The sequence below is a fragment of the Drosophila erecta genome, unplaced genomic scaffold (genome assembly GCF_003286155.1).
Source record: "Drosophila erecta strain 14021-0224.00,06,07 unplaced genomic scaffold, DereRS2 tig00000055-arrow-pilon, whole genome shotgun sequence".
Classification (NCBI taxonomy): Eukaryota; Metazoa; Arthropoda; class Insecta; order Diptera; family Drosophilidae; genus Drosophila; species Drosophila erecta.
The window spans coordinates 4,978,337-4,999,920 of NW_020825200.1; the positions used below are offsets into that span (position 1 = coordinate 4,978,337).

The window sequence follows — 21,584 nt, forward strand, 5'->3', positions numbered from 1 at the left end:
CTGGCAACTGCGAAAAGTGCTCTCTGCTATTTTTCAAATCGCCAAGCCAGACACAATCCGCTGACTTCTGGCTTCAAGTTGAAACTGAAATTGAATTGCGATTGATATTGATTGGCTGCGTGCTTGAGCGACAACTCGGCCAAATCATGTGCAGCCAGCTGGGGATTTCCCCATCTTGTAACTTTCGCTTATTGTTGTTTTTTTCTTTTTTTCTTTTTTTCTTATTCAAAGCCAGATCCTCGTTGAACTCGCTGGCTAGCTGGAAATCGAATTTGGAGTCTAGGTCCCAGCACACTCGCATATAAGTTGTGTATTGTTTAGTCAAGTGCAGCTGCTCGTGCAGCTTGTTTATGTGCTGTGTAAATATGAGTCGGATGGAGCTATGAGTGCGCAAGTTAAATGGGAACTCGGCGCACGGATTTCTGCAATTTAATACAGGCCAACTCGAGTTTGTCAAATTAACTCGGAAAGTTATCGCCTTACTGTACAGTTTTTCTAAAGATTTATACCGAAGTTCTGCAGTGGCACCATGACTCTCAGATCTAGTTGACCAAATTATATTTCATATTTAATTAAGGTGTTTAATTTTGGAAATTTCTTGATTGCAAGAATTCGAATATTTCAAGTCATAGATAGGTGCCTGGGATCAATGCCGAGTATTCGATCATCGACTGACAACAGACTGACTTGAAAATTTGCAGTAATTAAAGCTTGCAAATCGAAGACAGCACACTGTGGCCAGCACCAATGCGGAAGCAATCAAACAAACGCAGTAACAAGGATTGCATTAGGATGCATACAAAAGCACTCCAGAACTGCCGGAGTACCGGAGTCCCGGACTCCAGGACTCCAGGACACGGGGGAACCGCAAAAGGTGCCCGGGCAAACAGGTGCCAAGCGGGCAGGAGCAGCACTTTGTGCCACAAAGAGCTGAGTGCTCCAGATTGGGATGTGCGAAGGGCGAGGAGCAGCAGCAGGAGGTGGGCAACAATGGCAGTTCCTGCCAGGACAACGATGGAAACAGGAAATCCTGGCGACACTAAAAATATTTTCTACCAAATTTACAATATGAAGTGGCTGGCTTCAGTTTGCTGCCAAAGGTGCTTGCTTATGTATGTTACATCATTGTAATATCTATAGTTTAGTGTGTGTGCTGCCACAACATTCGCATAAAGCAACAACACACACACAGAACGTAGTATACAAAATGTTGCACTTCATTGCGTTGACAGAAACAAACGTGGCACAAATGTGGAGTTTCCCTAGCTCCTTTCGCTCGTCCTGCCCCTGCGAGTCCCTATTCATCCAATCTACGAGGCTCCATCTGTTGCTGAGTGCATTTCGAACATAATTTTCAATTTTCAAACATGTTTTGCCATTTGCTCGAGCACTGCGAAATTGTTTCTGTGTGACATTTTTTGATTTGCTTAATGGTCGCTCTGTGATTCGGCATTTGGCAAACGGACATTTTATTTAAGTTCATGATAGTTGCAAAACACTGCAATCAGCAAATAACTCTGCATATCTCTTTAAAATGTTTTATAGATTTAAATGCTAACAAAAACTTTGTTTCCAAATGACACTAGGACTTTTAATTTTCCGGGCAATAACTTAAAGCATTTCAAATGTGCTAACATTTCATTCCCGCTTAATTTTATATTTTTGCCTTTTTTTAAGAGTTTATTTCTGTTCAGTTTTTCAGCTGTTCCTTAATCCTCTTTTAAATAAATTTAAAGTGTTTTGCTTTTAAGCCTATAACAATTTGACACCCACTGCTTAAAGTAGATTGCCATAAAGGGCTTTATTATAATAAGCTGTTTACGTTTAATTACTTTTAGTAGCAGCACATGCTATCATTATCATTTGGCTAAGCAATTTAAATTGCTCATCTGGGATGCCCTGTGAATTGGGCCAATATCATTTGATATGCGCTTTGAGACAGTGGCTACAACCGCATAGAAAGCGCTCACAAAAAGGCCGAAACACGGGCAAAGTTGCAGCCAAAAAGCGGGGCAACAATGGGGAAATTGTACTGGTTTCGTTTTACCCTTTTTCCGGGTCCAGATTCTGATCCTGCTACTGGTGCCGCCGGTGGTCCTGTTCCTGGTCCTTTTGCTGGACGGACTTGGCTCCGCAGGCAGCATAATTAATTGCGGTAATTAGTGTGTTGGCAACAAACAGCAAACACACGAAAACATTCAGCAACAGCAAGTGAAACCAGCAGAAAATGGGAAAAAGGGGCCACAGCACCGATGCATTTACTTTGCACAAGATTTGTGGCCCCGCCATCTCTGGCATATTAGTTGGTTTGTGGACCAACTTTTATTTACGACTCCATCCGAAGAGCTGGCTGTGTATACGATATATATTTATATATCTCGACTGTTGAAAGGCCGACGGCGCTAATTTAGTTGGCCGCCATGGTTGTTCAGTGGCATCATTAGAAAGCGCGAAATGATTTTTATTGCTAAGCAAACGGCAGGGACCGAGTAGCCGGCGCAAATCTCAGAGCAAAAGGATCCCTGCGAAAAGGACATAACCCCCGGAGGTCTGTTGCTCCAGCTTGGCGGGCAAAGAAACCCGGAGATTTTGCTCTTTGGCGTTTCGCTTTAATTGGTCACTTGGCGAGCACAGAAGAACAATTTAATTTTCGCCATTTTCCTATTATCTCCGTCTGTGGATAGTCGTCGTCTTCTTGGCTCAGCTTTATGTAATTACGGGCTGCACAAGGGCGGGCGCCCGGAGGGGGCGTGGCAGCGTCTGTTGTGTGTTATTACCACCGCAGTCATTAAATCTTTTGTGTGTAATTAAAAAATTACAATTTAATGCTTTGCGCTCATTTATTGACACGGCGTGCGGTCGTTGCAAAAGCATTCACATTCACATCCGCACCGACATCCGCATCCGCATCCACATCCGTATCCGCATCCGTATTCCCCTGGCCAACCAGCTTCAACGAGCGGAAAATCGCGGAAAACCAAGTGAAGAAAATGTGGAACATTGTGTTGTGGGGGGATAATAATGAAGCACTGATGGAATTCCTAATGATGCAAGTCAGCCCGTCTGCAAAACGTGTTAAGTGTGTATTTATGGCTAGGTAAATGTTGTTAAATCTTCGTATCGCCAGCGGCTGTTTCCTTAGTTAATGCTGATTACTGGCTACGAAAAGGGATTTATATTATCAGTTTAAGACATGTGAGGGAATAAACAGATAAGCAACGTGGGCCGATTTCCACAAGATTTAAAATCTGCGCCCGTAAAAATACAGCTTTGGAGTTTAATTGAAAGCCTGACTGCCATGCTTGCAGTGAAAAATGTTGAGCGCTGAACTTTCGATAAGCCAAACGAAAGGAAACAGATAGTTGGGGAAAGCGGAAAACTCTCCGCTGACATGGAAATTGCATTGTCCGATTGGCCTCGCCCCCCCATTGAGTCGGTTGGCATATGACCTGTAGCGGATTTCGCGTTGATTTGCTCTAAAAGCCAGTTGGAAACTGACCCACTTGCTGGTGGGTCGATGGATTGGCGGATTGGCGGTTGCAGGCCTAAAATTGACGAATGTTGATTTTTTGCAGCATTTATTTGTACTCCGTTTTTGTTGGTTCAGCTGTCGTGGCCCAAACCGTTGACTTAAAGTGTTGATATTGAGAGCCGGCGGGCTCACAGGCTAGTCATTTGAACTCACGCTGCGCCGAATGATTCGACGGCCTGCTCCACTCATTTGGAAATTAAATAGCCGGGCTGATTGTTTTGAGCCGCACCCAAACAATGGTGACGTTCATTGCTCATTGTGATGCGGATGGCGATGGCAATGGGAAATGTCTATGATGACGGGGCGGGGCATCCATGTCCGTGCGTAGACAGAAAAATATTTAACGCGCGGCCGGGCAATAAAAGTCACCACGCACAATATGGTGCCCAGTCGCAACGCATATCCGCATCCGCATTCGCATCAGCATCAGCATCCGCATCTGCATCCGAATCCGACGTGTGGCATTCAACTGATTTATGCGGCTGTCATCGCAGTGCTCCTATTCCTTGCCAAAAGCCCCCAAAAAGGCATTCCGCCCAAAAGCGCATATGCGGGTCCTTAGCTGAGCCCCAGTTGACGTGGCTGATTGACAAACCGCGCTCTTTGCCCAAATGAACCATTTGCCATGCGGTCCGTCTGTGCGGTTGTGCAAGTGGCAATGCAACCTGTACGGTTAGGTTCATTGAAGCTAATTAGAATTTCCTTTGATCTGCGCCTTATTGTTCTCTATTCTCGCTACTCTGATTTGAATTGCATTCTTGGTATGTTATAAACATTAAAGACTTACTTGATTTTTTAAAGAAATATTTAAATTCTCTGCAAGGCTGCATTTCTATAAACATGTATTTAAAAACGGGTTGCCTTTTATTAAAAATTTGAAAAATAGGTTTTAAGTGGGCCGTTCGAAATCTTTTGCTACAATTTAAAATAGCATTTTTGGTTTCTAAGGGGTATAGTTATTCGCCCTTTCCATTTCCTGTTTATCTGCATCCATATTGATCGTTTCCTTGACAGCTTTCCTACCACCTGACTGACTTTCTCTTCAATCTTGTTTGAGTGGAAACTGAGTGTGTCTGAATTGCAGGTAGCTCGACTCCCAAATGGCTACTGGGTATCTTTTTGCTATAGGATTGTGGAATGGAGTACACGTACTCTAGCTGCTCCAAAGGAAGACCGAGAACCCTGGAGATGTATTCCTTGCCCGCCATGCAAGTTCCACGAAGTGGAGAGTCGCAACCACCGCTCTGCCGACTTGCATGATGGTATTCAAAGGAGATGCCCAAGGGGCCGTTCTTCGACTTGATGGTATTCCGCACATCAATTACACTGAAGGTGAGTATCTCCTGGAAAACTCCCAGCTCCATGGCCTCCTCAATGCCCGCATCAGTGACCAGGAAGCAACCAAGCGAACATCCAGAGCTCAGATCCCTAACATTTACGTGATAGACATTATCTGCTCGTAGAAATAAGGTTATCACAAGGTCTGTCAGGCAACGATCCCTAATACAGTCCATCAGTTGGCAGTGGAAACTATTAAGTATGTTCAAACACTGCCCTTGACAGAACTGGCAGGTGCTCGAGTTCTTCTCCACCAGCTTTTTGGCGCATTCCTTTTTCTGAATACACTCATTGGCCAAACTCTGAACGTTGGCATGCAGGCTATTCACCTGCGAGCGGATATCGCAGAGTTCCTGGCTCTGAAGACCCTCCAAACGACGATTCATTTCCTCCAACTGCTTGGATAAATCGCATATAGCTGGGCAGTTGGAGCATGGCGGTGGATTCGTCGAGCAATGGGGCTCCTCTGGTAAATAGAAACAACAGAAATCATCCTGGATATGGGAAGTGCAGCTTGAAATTGGACAAGTCTCTTCGATTTCCACTGTAGACTGGCAACAGCTTGTTGAAGAATCGTTTTCAGGGAGCTGCCTCTTTGCCTGGTTCTGCTGAGCTGCAGAATGTGACTTGGAGTGATCTTGGCTAACTGCTTTGGTATTCTTAGATTGATGCTTCTTAAATTGTTTAGTTCCCCCACCCGTGGGCACCACAATCATCGGTCTCATGCAAATTCGTGAGCCTGCGTGGTTCCTGGACATCTCTTTCGGCGGTTCATCGGGACGTGGTTTTGGGATATCCCCGTGTGGCTCCTGGCCACAGCAAACGTTGACGGCGGAAAGGCAGGATTCATCGGGCTCCGAGCATGAGGAGTGCCGGTAGTGCGGATCAACTGTGGGAATATCCTTGGCCATGGGCTCTTCAAAGGACACACAGCTCTTGCGCTGGTTCTCATGTCCACTGCAGCATGGGGACTTATTGGGTTCCGGCATAGAATTGCAGTGTTTTTTCGGGCTTTTATCCGCTGCACTTTTATTGCACTGGCAGAAAGATTCATCATCCGTGCTGCAATCAGTTTGCTTTGAGGGCTTAGCGGCTTCGCAAGCAGGCTTAGCTGTTTTGTTTTGCTGGTCGGGGCATTGCTTTTTTTTATTTTGTTTTTCCTTTCCAGATTTATTGGATTTCTTGCAGAATCCACCACCTGAAATACGGCTATGTGTGGCCTGAATATTTAGAGTGCTGCTGTGGGGATATCTTGGATGCAAGGCATTTTGCACACGGACGAGGGTTGCCATGTACCGCTGATATGTTCTATTAGTATCTAAACAAAAATGTAAATTTTTTGCTTTAATTATAGGCTAGCATTACTTACCCGGATCTCTGCTAAACGTATAGTTTCTTTGTGAATTTCGTAAAATCTGGTCTTCTAAATAAAAGTCTTCATTTAGCGGTTGGTTTGAGTTCTGACTACAATAACGAAATGAATTTTCCATTTTGCAGCATTTTTATGCTATGTGCTTTTTGTTTAAAACTTTGTGGCCAAATGATAGAAATTAAACACTATATGCTACGCCAACTTAACTGAGTTCATTATAACCACATATATCTATTATATGTACTCACCATGGCCTCTCATCGAAATTGAATATGCTGATTTAAACAGCAAAAAATCGAAGCAGAAAAGATTTTGGTTTGATATTCATAACTTTTATTATGGCTCACACACAATTGGCAAACGAAAGCCAGAAAAAATTAAATCTTTGGCTAGGTAGTATGGTTTAGATTGTACACCACTTTAGCTGAAATACATTTATTTCATTACGTATAAATAACTTTTGTAAAATATATATATATTTTTGTTCAGCTCTCGTTTGCATAATATTTGTATTGTGGCAAATGTTTAAGCTTATTTTTACATCTATCTTTTATTCTGTATTTTTTAGCACTGGTAATTTACACGTGGAAATGTTTGTGTTGGCTTTTGACTATTAAAAAGATTATGTGACATATAAAACTTTTAAATGCTGTCATTAAGCTCTTTGATATTTATATTAATTGTTTGATGCGTTTGATGGTTTTCCAAAATTGTATATAGTTATGGAGTTTTGCTGAAGATTGTGTATTTATATGGAATGACGGAAGGCTTCTGTTTATACTGAACTAATGTTCATTTTTAGATTTGGCAACTGTCTGATTATATCTTAAAGATTTGGCAACGACATGGGAGTTGCGGGAAAACTTCCAATTCAAGTTTAAATATTCTCGACAGTTGAGCAAGCATAATTTTGGGGAGCCAAGGCCAACAAACTATTGATTATGTCTAACTGCTATGAGGATTTGTTTAAATATATATAAATATCCTATAAGTGATCCATTAATATCTTTCAAATCGAAGCACTGAAAGCGTAATAGAAATTCTTACTAAACTTAACATTCTTTAAGGTTATATTAACGCACTGAACTTAAGAGTAAACCCAATTACTTAGACCGAGCAAATCAGACAGAAAAGTGTCCTTGCGGACACGCCTTACAGCTATACAAAGCACATGGGGTTTAAGGTCCTGGTTTCCGGTTCCGCTAGGTGCATCACCCGTCATCCTTCATCCGCCTGCAGATTCAGATTCATCCCACGAACGGCCGCATCAGCACCATTAGTATCATCAGACCCAGTTCCACGCACAGATTCCTGGTCTGCTCCACCCCCGATGAGACTCGGGGCTCCAGGGAAAGTGTCTTATACTTCTCCACCCTGGTGAAGTCACTAAATCCGGCCAGGTTCCTTGATGCAGCCCTCACCAGGTAGACCGTATCTGGCTCCAAGTTCGTCAGAAGGAATGTTGCACCTAAAATTCAAAGGAACCGTAAAGTTAACGAAACAGATGAAGTTAACGAAACAGATGAAAGGAGTGTTTATTTTGCCAATTTATTAAGAAATATGGCTTAATATGGCTTAAAACTCACCCTCCTCGAAGGCGTAATCCTTCCGCCTGGCATTGGTCCACTTGCCCGCGTCCGTCTTGAACTCCATTTCGGTCATGTACTCGATGCGGAATCCATTGACCCCCATGGGACTGTCCGGAGGACCTCGTGGAGCACTCAGAACCACATCGAAGGTGTTTGAGTTGAAGCCACGCAGCTGAAAGTTGGCCGGAGCCGGGGGCTTCTCGCCCTGCTCCAGTCGCGTGGTCCTCTCGATGGTGCCCAGGTCATTCCTCGCACGACACCTGTAGTTATCGAAGGCGCTGGTGTTCAGCACGTGGATGGTGAGACTCGACCAGTAGCTGTCCGACTGAATCGTGTAGAGCCTATTGTTGCTGTGCAGCTTGTTGTGTTTGCGATACCACGTGAAGTTCGCCGGAGGTTCCGCCAGTGCCTCGCACATAAGAGTCGCGGTTCCGTTTATATAGGCGTACTTCAGGCTGACGAATGGCGTCTTGGACCACATGGGCTTGTCTGCACGGGTAACAATAAGGATTATTTCGTTTAGAAGCCACTGCAAGACCGCTTCGTAATAATTAAGCCAATAAATTGACATTTTTCAGTTAGTGCTTTCTGTTCTATGGCCCATTGTAGCCAATTAAAGTGCCCCAGAAATCAAAATGAGCATGCATAGAACCGCAGGAGGCATAGTGACAGCTCAAACCGAGGCGACTCTCAAAGGTAGGCCATGGAAATGGAAAAATCATGTGCGCTAACCATAAATCAGGACCCGGCCAAGTTAAGCCATTAGCTGCATGTGCGACACGCCCACTCGCACTAGCATTCGAACGCCCACGCCCACTGGCCACACATCAGGAACACCGGTCGACATCCGGATCCATCAAAAGCGGTTCGCATGCCGCGAGTGTAATTCCAGAATTTTTCGTGCTCAAAAACTATTTACCGCTCACTGCACTGCATACTAAGCGCAAACTCGAAATTTAGAACAAAACGGTGCTCAAGTAATTTCGACAGGTCATCCCACTTTGCACACTGGGTCTAGGTAGGTTCAAAAATGTCATGCTTGGCTCTAAGGAATGAGCAAAAACCAATAAAGCTTTAGATAACTACTAATTTATTATTTAAGGAAATTGCACATACAAACACAATGCAAAGAGAGTTGTTTGGATAATCCTGAATAGGGAACCCAAATTTCAAGGTAAGGTCCCAGTGTGGACCAGTTTTCAACGTTTGGGAAATCGTAAATCATACTCACGTTCGATTTTCATCAAAACGGTGCGCTCCTGCATATCGGAAGCAATCGAGTTGACTTGGTATGCCCGGCACGCGTACTCGCCGGTGTCATTCTGTGTTACCTTGTTGATGAGCAAACCATCGGCCAGGATGCGGAACTTGGAGTCGTCGGCCGCTGCACAGGCGGAAATGGAGAAGGTGGAAAAGGGCAGATATGTAGTAGTGGCAGTTGGGCATTCGGCATTTGCCAGGAGGAGGCATCATGGTGGTGGGTGGGTCGGATTGGAATGCAAAATGCTCATTATCAAGGGGGATTCTTACCGCCGGCACTGATGGGCTGTCCGTTGAAGTGCCAGGTGACATTTGGCTGGGGCTCGCCCTTCACCTCGCACAGGATGGTGGCCTTCTCGCCCTCCTTGACCGTCATCACAGTGGCATTTTCCGTGAATGTAATTTTCTCTGTGCGAGTGTGCGTGTGTGCGTGTGTGTGGGGAGGGAAAACAATGCAATATTAATGACTGACCTCACGCCCGCCGGCGACTCCACCACTTACGGTACACAATCAAATCGAAGGATTTACTATGCAGACTTCCATCAGCAGCTTCGCAGGACCAATTGCCCTTGTCGGCCAGTGCGATATGGGCGAAAACGATTTTCAATTGTTCTGAGCTCGGGAAATAAACGGCGAAACGCGTCGGAGGGTGTGAAGAAATGGAAAATGGGAAATTGAGTAAGGAATACATAGAAAAAAGGTTAAACGGGCTTGGCAAAACAAAAGCGATATATTTATATTGGCCCCAAAGTATGTGGACTAACTGATACCGCATATCTGCATACACAAACGGAATCCATTGATTGCTGTTGCTGGAACGTAATATATATGCTTTAAAGTTGAATATATTCTTAGGGCATGCATCTAAATAAATGAAATACCCTTTTTAATTGGTGGTTATTGTTCACATTTAAATGACTAAGCTAATTTCCGCATTCATTTATTTTTGTAATTAAAGCTTAGTCGGAATTGTTCCATTAATGTTGCCAGCACTGAGCATTCGGCTACAAAGAATGTGCAGAGAATTGCAATTAATTGCGTTTGTTGTGCCAGTGGCCTTGTATACACTTACCCCCTGAACACTGAACCCTGACCCCCTGACCCCCTGCACCCCTGCTCTATCCACTCCCCTGCAGCTTTTACTTTTGTTTTATCTAGCCCAATCCAACGGATGCAGCCCCATCCCATCTGATGCTTACCTGCCGATGTTTGCTCAATGTGAATGCGTCCTTTGTGCTCGCGTATAATTTCGCCTTTCGGCGATTTCCAATGGAGCTCCACTTTTGGATCCGGACTGCGGCACTGGACGATGAGGGATTCGTTTGTATAGCGCACCACACTGTGCTCCGCCGGACTGAGTGAAAGGCTCTCATGGTGGTTGGCCCAGGCGACAGCTGCAATGGCAAGCAGATGAAAAGGATATGTAGTATGTATACTCGTATGTGGGATGTAGTAGTTACTATGTTAAATGTCAATTGAAAAGTCAAGAATAACGTCCTCGGTCATTGTGGCTTACTTAAGCGCAATAATAGGTCGGATTTGCTTTCACACACATGTAGTCAGGGCACACACATTGTAAATATTTAAAAAGGATATTTTTGTAGTCGATTGACTCAAACTAAATGGATTCAAAACGTATGCAACCCGTTTTAGACATTTATACAATATTGTTTTCTATTAAACTATTTCTGGTGTTCTTCTTGATAAGTTTTTCATCAGTTTTCAAGAAACAAAGGTACACCATTGATCGCTGAAATGCACACACAACCGCCACTTAATCACTAAATGGAAAATATGGTTTGCAACATTTAGCACGAAAAACACAACTATTCAAACTAGTTTGAAAAGAAACACAGAACTGCTTGCGAGAGTTTCTCTTATTTATTTGGCATAAATCAGTTGGCACGCAATTTATGTGGCCAATTTTTATTTGCCAACCGCCTGCTAACATACAGCAAACTGCACTCAACGGAGCGAAATCGTTGCCGCAACCCAGACTTTCACTTCGTCTTTTGCGCCTCGGCAGAATGTTCATTGAAATTTATCACAAGAAATTGCAATTTCATTTCGCCAATTCGTGTCAATCTGCAGAGGGAAAAGCGTCGGCAGGAAAACTTGAGGCAGGATCAGGATGGTTGGCTGCCTGGCTGGCTGGATGGCAGGTCCAAACTTCAGGCAGAACCGGATGCGGATGGGGATGCCTTCGCAGCCCTTGGGGTATTCGGGCAACCTATAGATGCACAAATTTCTTGCATACTTTTTAATAAAGTTTGTTGCCAGCCCAAAGTGGCAAAGATGGAATAAAAACAAGAGCTACGAAACACGCTGGGGTGTGGGCCACATGATTGCATCGTTCATTTCGTTGGCAAAAACTTTTGCGTTGCCTTTTTCTGCTTGTGCAAATTTTATTGGCAGCAGTACGAACATATTGAAATTATACAACTACATAATGAAACACTCGCACATATACATTTTGGTGTGGCCCCAAAAGGAGTCATGTACAAGGATCCCCCTGAAACCACCCACACCCACACCCACACCCCCCCTCCCAAGGGCAAGCCAAGCGTCATCTTGGTGGAACATTATTAACAATGCATCTGGGCCAAAGATGTTCGCAATTAGGTTTCGGCAGCAAAAACTTTGCTAGTATTAATTAGCACAGACCAACTTTGAATAGAAATGATTTTAAATGTGGCCAAATAAGTTTCAGCTTCGGCACTCTAATTGCGGTTCCTCAATAGAACTAGAAGTAGTTTGGTTGCTGCTGAATTTACGTAAAATAAGTGCTTCTAATGGTGAGTATCCTTGAAATATCCGCACTAAAGACATGTATAAGACCCATCAACAAACTGTTCACAAAATCGGAGAAAACTTGCTCATAACTTTCGCATAAAAAAAGATTTAAAATTCGGAAATAACAGTGTTAAGAATATAAAGTCATTTCCCATGCATTCCCAACCTTTTTGTACAAACACTTTTGTTTTCGCTTAAGAGCTGTCTGATGTCTCAACGAATCAATGCCGTCGTCGGCCAGAGCTGCCAAACAATGGCCAAAATTACTTTTTATCGCTCTCCTGGCAGAACTTACACGTTGCCGATATCCTTCGCTATACTCGCATGTGTGCCATATAGTTATGGAAACATACAAATATTTGCATTGTTCGCCTCACCTGCAGACGCCCACGTCACTGTCTCCGTGGCGTCTGTCTGTTGGAAAGTGAGCATTGACTGCTTTTCCGAATCGGATGGTGGCTGTGTGACTTGCTACACAGCGCGAAAATACTGCCTTATTATGAAGCTGTTATGACGTGTAATCAACCGTAGAGAGTTGCGGTTTTCTGTGTGACTAATGTATTAGGAAGCTGATCATATTATGTTATCAAATGTAATTAGGAAACATTTCAAAGATCTATAAAAAATGAATTGTATAGAGACGGTTTGGCAGTGAATGAAACACATCTTTACGTGTATATCCTGTGACTCCTGTTGCTGCGTCCTGTCGGCAATGGTGATATCTGGTCTAGAAGAATGCGACGTCGTAAAATTTCATGTGCCAAGCAAAGTCGCAGCACATGCAAGCTTAATGACAGTGCCACGAAAAAAATAAAGCGAAATGAAATCAAATAAAATAAAGTAAAGCAAACGTGTCGGACGAGTGCCAGTGGAAAAGTAAATGTAAAGCAGTGCCAAGTGCGAGAAAAACAAACTGTTAGTGGTGAATCGGAAATGGCATTCCCGCAGGAGCGAAATGAAATTATCTGACTGGCTGTTGGCATTGTTCGGCGGCCTTTATAAATGCATTATGTCGCGCACTGTGTGCCCTGCAAGTGGGTTATAAAACAGTGTGAGGGGCAGAAACTGCAGCTGGCAGTGGGTGGTGGTTTCTGGGTGGTGTCTGGGTGGTTTCTGGGTGGTTTCTGGGTGGTTTCTGGCTGGTTACTGGGTGGTTACTGGGTGGCTTCACGCACGCTGGCTGGAGTTCGGATGGAGTTGCTGAGCGGTAACACGTGCGAGCTGCCAAAAAATGCAACCAAGCATGCAGCGCGTGGGCGACGTCCTGTGAACTGACGTATAATGCCAACTGGTCCTGTCAGGATCCTGCACGAGTCCCATTGAGTTTTTATGTGGCTGTGTGGGACATTGCAAGGTGTTAACCTGGAAATTCCGTTAAATGAAATGCATTATTCAGCACCAATATGCGGAGCATAAAAGCACGAGGAATTTTTTGCGAATTTATGCTTGCGGTTCAGCATTTCTATAATTCGGAATTAACAGAATATCACCCATTTGAATGCTGTTAGTAGATATACCTAAAAAGCTCGACCACACTGCCCAAAAATGGAAGGAAATAAACGACAAAATGCATATATAAACAATGTTGTTTCGAATAAATTCGCATTTATGTCCAGCAAAGCTGAGCTAACAAGATGACACTCTATTGTACATTTATTGCTCCTTGAGGGCTTCTGTTCGAAACGAAATGTATTCATTTGGTTTTAAATTATTCATCCGGAGTTTTAATGAAATTCTGCCTGCGTTCATGAGACGGGCCTGCAATTCAATTTCCATTAGCTCGACGAAAAACTTTTTAATTATTTTCCAATGCTTAATGGGGGGACTGGTTACTCGGCTTCAGAATTCTATTTGCTCGAAATGCTGCAAGTTTTCCTCTTTGTGCGACATTTTTGTTTTGCATCTGCTCCGGCAAAAAGTTTGTTAATATTTTTTGTTTTTTTGGTTTTTTTTTTTAATTCTGTTCGCATTTGCTTTGCCCAGTACGCACGCATGCTCTCAACTTCAATAAAAAGTTTTAATTTTGCACTTGTAATGGGAAAAGGGGAACGAACAGTCTAAAAAGGCCTGGCAACCATTCAATGTGTTTTAAATGTCAGCATAAACGCACATGAAGCGCACTTAACCTGAATTATGCGCGGGTTTTCACCGGCCTAAAGGAAAATCCGGGAAAATAGGGAAATAAAAGCAGGCACATAATTGTAGCATTTGTTCGAGCTTAACCCATTTCTGTCAGGTTTTTTTTCCTCCTGATACGTTACAGTTGCACAGTTTGCCATGGTTAACTTTTCTTTTTTATCAAAAGCCAGACACTGGGTACGATGGGAAAGTAACTCAGCCACCTGAAAGAGCAGTGCAATAACCCGATGGCCATTATTACCTCGTGGAATATCCTGGCTGGGAATTTAATTCCAATGGCACACAAAGCACGTAATGCTAGAATATACATAAATCATCAGCGCGTCTCCGCACAAGAATATATTTCCGCTATAAAATGGACGTTTCCTGTTTGGGCAAGCCGAAAGGGCCACGTCTTGGTTTTGGTCCTGGTTTTTGGCCAGCATGAAAACAGGAAGTCAGGTTGCCTTTTTCGGTTTTGCCTTTGCCCAGCTGCAGTCATTTGCAGGTGGAGAACTTGCACCAGTTGCCACCAGGTGCTGCAACTTCAATGGCTGGCCGGCAAAGATGCCTTTTTAATAGTTTTCCAGCTGACACTTGGCCATGCTCTGCGCTCTTGTTTCAGTTCGGCAATTAATTTTTCCTGCTCTTTCCGCAACTAGTTCATAAATTTTGCATTATGTGAGTGCGCGCCGGAAAATACATTTATGCGTTTTTAAATGCCTGGCAGCTTATAATTCTCCCAGCTCGGCATCTCGGCAGCTCTCAACTCTTGGCTGGCCTTTGAGGAAACTGGCGCATATAAATTTGCAACTGTCGGGTGATAAGGAACTGGAGTGCAAGGATGCGGGTGTGGCCGGTCCAGTTCCAGACAGGACTCTCCTGACCATGATTCGGCTTTCGACTCATTCATCAGCGTGGAGCGCCTTTGACTTTTGAAACAAAAGTTTGACAAAGTTTGCTTTCTGCTTGGGAGGAGGAACACGCAGCCAGTTTAAGCTGACGTTGTCGCAGGACTACATAAAAGTTCGAGCTACTTAAATATTTTAAGCATTTTATAGATAAATCTGCGAACAGTGGCTCACTGTCAGTTGCGATTGGGATTTGTGTCATTCTTAAAGTATTCTTAAAGTGGAATAACGAGTGGCGCCAAACGAAGAAGTCAGTTTCAAGGATTAAGGCGCACTTTATGTTGCTTCCAAAATATTCAGTTAAATATGAAACAAAACATTCATTGTCTCATTTCTTTTGTTCATCAGCACAGACAGATAAATCATGACTCTGATTTTTATAAGGAACTCATAACAAGTTGATAATTTATGTCATTATTCATGGCCCATATCTAAACAGTCATCACAAAAACATTTTCTTTTCTTTGTCATTTCACTCCACTGTCCCGCTTTCACTTTTCCACTCCCCAGGGCAAACTTGAGTACATTTGTCTTGGAGTTAGACCATTTGTTAAGCAAATTTCGCGTAAAGTTGCAACATGACAGGCGTCGCATTAATCATGGACCATCAAATTGCATTAATCGTGGCTTCAAGTGTCGTTGCTAATTATCCTGGCTAAGGATAGAGTCATCCAGGACTCCTGCGCTCTGGCGCACCTCATGGAGCTGTAATTGAAACTGTTTCTGCGCACATTGCGTATACGCAGCGTGCGACATGCCACTGGAGTCGGGCTGTAAAAATAAAAATAAAAATCAAATTTCCACGCCGCTCTGAACTTTGCTGGCATGCAATTTTTAGTTAAAACTTTGTCTCATGTCGCTGCTAAAAATTAAAATCCAACTGCTGGGCGACAACAACTTGTGTAACTATAGCTCCGCCGTGGTTGTTGCCTTTCGGTCCTTTGCTAACAACTTTGCTGCTTGCACTTTGTCGTAAAAATAAAGTTTTACACACGCGTACGCGAGTTGCTTTTTCTATTGTATTACTTACTTGATGCCATTGTGCCACGTCCCACAGCCCCACATCCTCACATCCCCACTTCCCCACATCCCCACATCCCAGCTCCAACGTGCCACATACATGCCACATTACTGCACCGCCTTTGGTGTCTTCATTTTTAGTGCGCCATGAGAAAAACTTGTCAGTTTCCCGATCCACTCGAATTGTTTTTGTTAAGTCAACAAACGGCGGGACATTTGCGCGGACAACAGGACTTAACCCGGAGGTATGCCAACATAATAACCAAAGGGAGCGGAATGCCAATGCATTGTTATTTTTACGACTATTCCGACTCGGATTTTGAACTCTGGATAAAAGGTGCGGTTATATCTTCATAATACACGGAAGCATAATAACTAAGAATACACGTATTCTGAATAACAAGCTTATGAAATGTGTAACATTCCAGTCCTTATTTGTACAAACAGCTCTTTCAGAAAGGTGATTATTTGGATGATTCAGTCAAATAGATAATTCCGCTATGCATTTTCAGGTTTACTTTTAGGCTTGCTTTAAACTTGTTTATTTTACTACTGGCCAATATCTCGGCTAATTTAGTTCATTTCCCAGTAATTAGTTGGTTGAGCCAGCAACGAGGTTGCTAATTTAATTTGATTTCAGACAAACACTCGGACACGCCCATTTCCGTAGCCCAGCAGCGAAACTTCCTGTTTGCCGCGCCCCTCCTCCCTGCGATTTATGCACCTCAAAGTTAAAGGCAAGTTTCCCGACTCATGGGCGATTAACCCGCTTAGGAAACTGAGCCGCGGCACTTAGCTGCATATTTCATTAGCATGCAAGAGGCGCTTTCAATTCGCAGTAACAACAATACGCTTACTATAAATTCTGGTGCGTGCATGAGGCACGCAAATTGTTGCCGGAGTCTCGAGTTTCCCGTGATTCCAGGCAGCGGGGCGCAGATAGCTCAGGTGAGAGACTCCGGCTGACTGGGCCCGCTGCAATTTAGCAATTTATAACCGCGGATTCGCTGCAACTCCAGTTGCCGGCTACAATTAATGCTCTTTTAATTAAACTTAAGTGCGCGTTCGCAATTGCAAAATTGCACCCGAAGTATTTTAACTTCTGAGCAGCGGTTTAGTTCGGGGTGGGTGCGATGAGTTCCACGGTGCTGGCATTTAAATAGTTTACTCAAGTTGGGCTTACTTCAAGAATGTGGACTTAAATCGACTGACGGCGGCTTCAAGTGGCTTTTATTTTAATGAAATTTCACCCAAAGCTGGATTGTTTTGTGAAATCTAGCTGATGGGGCACAGTGAGTTCAGACTATCAAAACATTAATTTATTTTAATAAACTAGGATTACATTCATTTTATTCAAAGAATGTTAAGCTTGCCAGCAATGGCAGAACTTTTTATCGGCTTATGAACACAGTTTAAACCCTTTTGCACATTTTAGCAAGCACTTTGTTGCACTGTGTGGAGGTGGCTCCATTAATTTATGCTGTAAACTATTAGAATCTCAGCCGAAACAGGATGCTGCTGCCGCTCCATACGGACACACGTGGTGTATATCGTCACGGCAGTTTCTAAGCTTTTAACGGTGTGTGTTCTGTGTGTTATGAGCAGCTAAAGCCAGCATAAAGAGTGTTACAAATTGAATTTTTCATCGCAACACTAAGCCCGCTGCCGCACACACACACACACACACACACACACATCGGAGTCATGGCTAACCACACACTTAACAAGTTTTTGTGTGGCGGTGGAAAACTGAAAACTGAAAACTAAAAACTGAAAAGTGGAAGCCGAAAGCCGGAAGCATATTGAAAAATGCGACAATATTTTCCACCGGTGAAATGAGGTGAGCTCAGCAGGAGGTTTTTAGTTAGGCGGATAAGCCGGGCTCTTCCAGAGATGAGCAGGTGGAAATATAGTTGTGGCAGGTGCGAAAAGATTGCGTTCGCCGTGAGCCTTTAATTTGCGACCCAGAAAGCAGCGGGATATGAACCACTCTCTATTTACCTATATATTATACATAAGAAATATGAAATCCTTGGCGGCGGAATAAAGGAAAGCACAGGAGAATGCCTTTGATGGTTTTGGGGTTCATTTGCGTAGAACGGCTTTCCTGGCACTTAAGCCATGCAGCTAATTACCTGGCGGTAATGAGTGGCGTGGCAAAGAAGTCATTAAAAATGATTTACCTACGCGCGGAATGCTGTCGACAAAAATAAACGTTGCGATATTTGTATAAATGTAATACCCGTGGAGTGCTGTGATTTAATTACAGTTGAATTTCATGTTTTCCAACGCATGGATAATGATTGACAAAAGTCATTAATATCGATTAAGCCGACTTGTTTGTAATGGAAGCTCATTGGCATTGTTCGGTAGTTTAACTCGCTGAAAAGTGGGCCGATATCATGTGCAAATTTAAAGCTTAACCCGATGTATTTGTGTTGAAACCACAATGACTTTTGGCGCAAATGGCTGCTTAACGAAATGCAATAATATTTGCTTATTCATTTTAAAGTTTGTTCGTGCAGGAAGACTGTTAAAGGTTTTGTTGAGTGTATTAATTGTTGAGAAAATTTTATAAGCTCCTCTCTCTCACCATTTACCATTTGTAGTCCAATCAACCAGAATATTTGTACTACTTTAATAGTTCCCTTGCAAATGCACTGACTACGCAGGAGTTATTTATCAAGTATCCGACGACAATTGCCATTCAACTTTGCTCGATTCGTTTGCCATTAGAATTTTTGCAGTGAATTTGCCCTTCGTGTAATGCAGAGTAAATGCACCGAACTCACTTTCCTCTGATTTACTGCGTGAATGGCATGACTTTGCAAATAAACTGCTACCAATTCGTCTTGATCACGGTCTCTGATTTGAAAATGCAAATGCGCAGCACTCTCTCAATCATTCTGGGTTGCAAAAGGATGCAGTGGCATTAAAGGCGAGATGCTTGTCGCTCATTTCAAATCGAGCAAACAAATGCACACAAATTCACATCTCATCACCGAGCGGCACGACCTTTTTCGTGTTTTCCATTTTTCAGTTTCCATTTTCCCCCGATTTTTTCCGAGGGGGACAGGGGCAAGATGGGTGGATGGATACAACGCACAGATGGACCCGGATTCGGAATTGGGGGACATATGTGCTGTTGGTTGCAGTGGGCGAGGGACTTAAGTAATTCATTACTTTAGTCATGCATTGTCATGCATGTTTGCCACGCTTTCCTTTCCGTGCCTTTGCGATCCTTTCCGTTTCGTCCTCGCTGGCGTTGCATTTTTATAGAATATATCCTGGTGGGCAGGTCGCTCCGCTTTGGTGCTGCATGTCAAGCTCAGTGCTGGCTGCTGTTGCAATTTGTATGCAAAATTGTTTTACAAATTGAGCAAGAAAGATGGCGTAAGCAGAAGGCACACGCACACACACAGTCACGTATCACCTGACAAAGGAAAAGGATGTCATACCCACACACATACACGTACACATGCACATGCAAACAAGACAGCCATAGACAGTTGCATTTCACTTTTTCGTGCTGCTTTTCTATACATTTTTGAACGGCTGCCTTCAGCTTCAGGTGAATGCCATTAAATGGGAAAGTTGCGGACTCGGCAGACTGTTGTCACCGTATTTACATAATTAATTGAGTTTATTTTTAATTTATGCCAAACAATAGCGAACTGATTACGCCGCCCACACTGCCATAATGACCCGCGTATTTATGAGAAGATTAATTACAATTTAACGCTGGCCTCGGGCCTGAAAATGAGAGCTTTGATGCATTGTTTTCGTTGCGCAATCTGGGCGGCCCGCAAATGTCCTTCCCTCCTTTTGACCCTGGGCTATTTTTAAAAGTTCTTCTCCTTGAGCAGCCAACTTTGTAAGCCTCCTGCCGCCGCTGATCCACTTCAAAATGTAGCAGGTGTTGGCATTTAAGGCAAATACAAGGCAACGCAAATCCCGGCAACGCCGGCCACAAAAAGTTTGACGAAGGTAAGCGCTCGAAAGTATGCTACATCGTTTTATTGTTACGAGCAGGCATTACGTATACGCCGTGTGACCACCAATTGGATGTAAGCTGGCATGTAAAATGCGTGCTCTTAGTTGCTGCGATTTAATTTAGGTAAATGTGACTCAAGTAGTATTTAAAACTAAATTTGACTTGTTCAACAATTTAGTTTGGTGCTCGGTCAAGTGGCCGAATTCTCTAATTAAAGTTTTCTTGTAATGCAAGCTGCATAATAAGTAGATGCACAGCTCTCACTGCCCATTCAAATTTGCCTTCAAAGTTCATATCAAAATTGCACAAAGCTTTGGATTGCGGTCAGACTTTTGAGGTCAACTGTTCATATTATAATTAAAATATAAATACAGCAGACTCGGGACGAGGCAAGTACATATTTAAGTAGCTCTTGGGCGGCAATTTAAGTATTCAAATATTGGCAGGAGTTTTGTCTTCGGGGGCCGAGCAAGTTTTATCAGCAGTGTCGCAGCAATTTGTGTGAGCCACTTTTCGAATTCCAATTGTTCGATGTTGGAGTGGAGTCCCGCATGTTCTCCATTTGCCATTTGCCATTCGCCATTCCCCATTTGTTTGTTGGCCAAAGTCCACTCGCCGAGTGAAGCGGCGGGAATCTGGTCTATTGAGCGAACTTTTCCCAAAAGTGGAATTGCATTTGCTTTGCTTGAAAAACTATTATAACTTTGGCCACTGCCTGCGCCATGCAAGAGTTTCAGTTCATCCAACTATGAAAGTACTTTATGTGAGCTAACAAAAATATTTCTTTTATTGAGTTTCACCAGATCCTTGTGCCCGTTCTTGTGCCTCAGCCTCAGCTCGAGTTTTAGGCTGAGTGGATCGAGTGCGGACCCAAAACTTTTGTTCTCAAAGCGCTGTTGCAGAAGGCCAAGTCCCCAGTTGCCACCAAGTGCCATTGTTGGCCAAGTCGAAGACAAGTTGATACCGGATACGAGCCTCGTTCGTTGGTTATTTGATATATGCAATCTAGAGCCACAAGGAAATCGTTTTATTTACTTAGACTAAGCTGTAGTGATACAGAATAAACTGCACTTTATCATTTTAGGGAATGCAAGGGGATTATCTTGTGTTGCTGTGTTGCTCAACTAATCAATTTATATTGGAGAACTTTACCCAAAACTTGTATTTAGTACCGCACATTTTCCCACTTGTATTTTCCAACAAAGTGACTTATTGTGCCACATTCAAAAGCAATTATGTCGATTGGTTTTATGGCCAGTGCTGGGCGTACTGTAAACTATTAAATTTGATTTATTAACTACACAAATTAACCGCAAGTGTTGAGCCGTAAATTGTAAAATACATTTTTGTGTATGAAAATTGCCAGATGATGCGACATAAATTGTGCAACATTTGCATTTAAAATGTCATTGTAAAATTATAACTTTAAAGCCCTTGCCCACATTAGCCAGTCAAATAAATCTGTTTCCGCCGCACAAAAAGCCAACATAGTTTTTAGTACTTTTTGGCGTTAGCAACAAGCACACACACATACACACACACACACACACACACCGACGCACACAAACAAGCCGCAGACTGTGGCATATGGCTTGTGTTTTTGTTGCTTTAGCATGTACATTTCTTGTTGCTCTAGTGATGTAATATTCGCCGGCG

At 43.2% G+C, this 21,584-nt stretch overlaps 2 protein-coding genes across 2 annotated transcripts in view; both read right to left on the reverse strand.

The window, feature by feature from the left end:
• Positions 1-4,365: 4,365 nt before the first annotated feature.
• On the reverse strand, positions 4,366-6,413 carry LOC6543363. Its single transcript, XM_026978869.1, has 2 exons — positions 6,240-6,413; positions 4,366-6,188 (listed from the first exon to the last, which is right to left on the reverse strand). The coding sequence occupies exons 1-2, from the start codon at positions 6,358-6,360 to the stop codon at positions 4,552-4,554; spliced, it is 1,758 nt and encodes a 585-aa protein (XP_026834670.1). The 5' UTR covers positions 6,361-6,413; the 3' UTR covers positions 4,366-4,551.
• Positions 6,414-6,558: 145 nt separating this feature from the next.
• LOC6543419 (neural cell adhesion molecule 2) overlaps positions 6,559-21,584 on the reverse strand; it is a 71,999-nt gene continuing 56,973 nt past the window's right edge. Inside the window, exons 2-7 of the mRNA XM_001968670.3 lie at positions 10,292-10,486; positions 9,594-9,704; positions 9,362-9,499; positions 9,063-9,215; positions 7,829-8,320; positions 6,559-7,710 (exon numbers count right to left, since the gene is read on the reverse strand). Of these exons, the coding sequence (XP_001968706.1) occupies positions 7,490-7,710; positions 7,829-8,320; positions 9,063-9,215; positions 9,362-9,499; positions 9,594-9,704; positions 10,292-10,486 (1,310 nt within the window). The 3' untranslated portion in view covers positions 6,559-7,489. The remainder of the gene's footprint in view (positions 7,711-7,828; positions 8,321-9,062; positions 9,216-9,361; positions 9,500-9,593; positions 9,705-10,291; positions 10,487-21,584) is intronic.

Excerpts from the sequence above, each read along its gene's own strand:
- LOC6543363 (XM_026978869.1), bottom strand. The coding sequence starts at position 6,360 with ATGGAAAATTCATTTCGTTATTGTAGTCAGAACTCAAACCAACCGCTA. Across the intron at positions 6,189-6,239 it reads TACGTTTAGCAGAGATCCGG|ATACTAATAGAACATATCAG; the intron begins GTAAGTAATGCT and ends ATTTTTGTTTAG.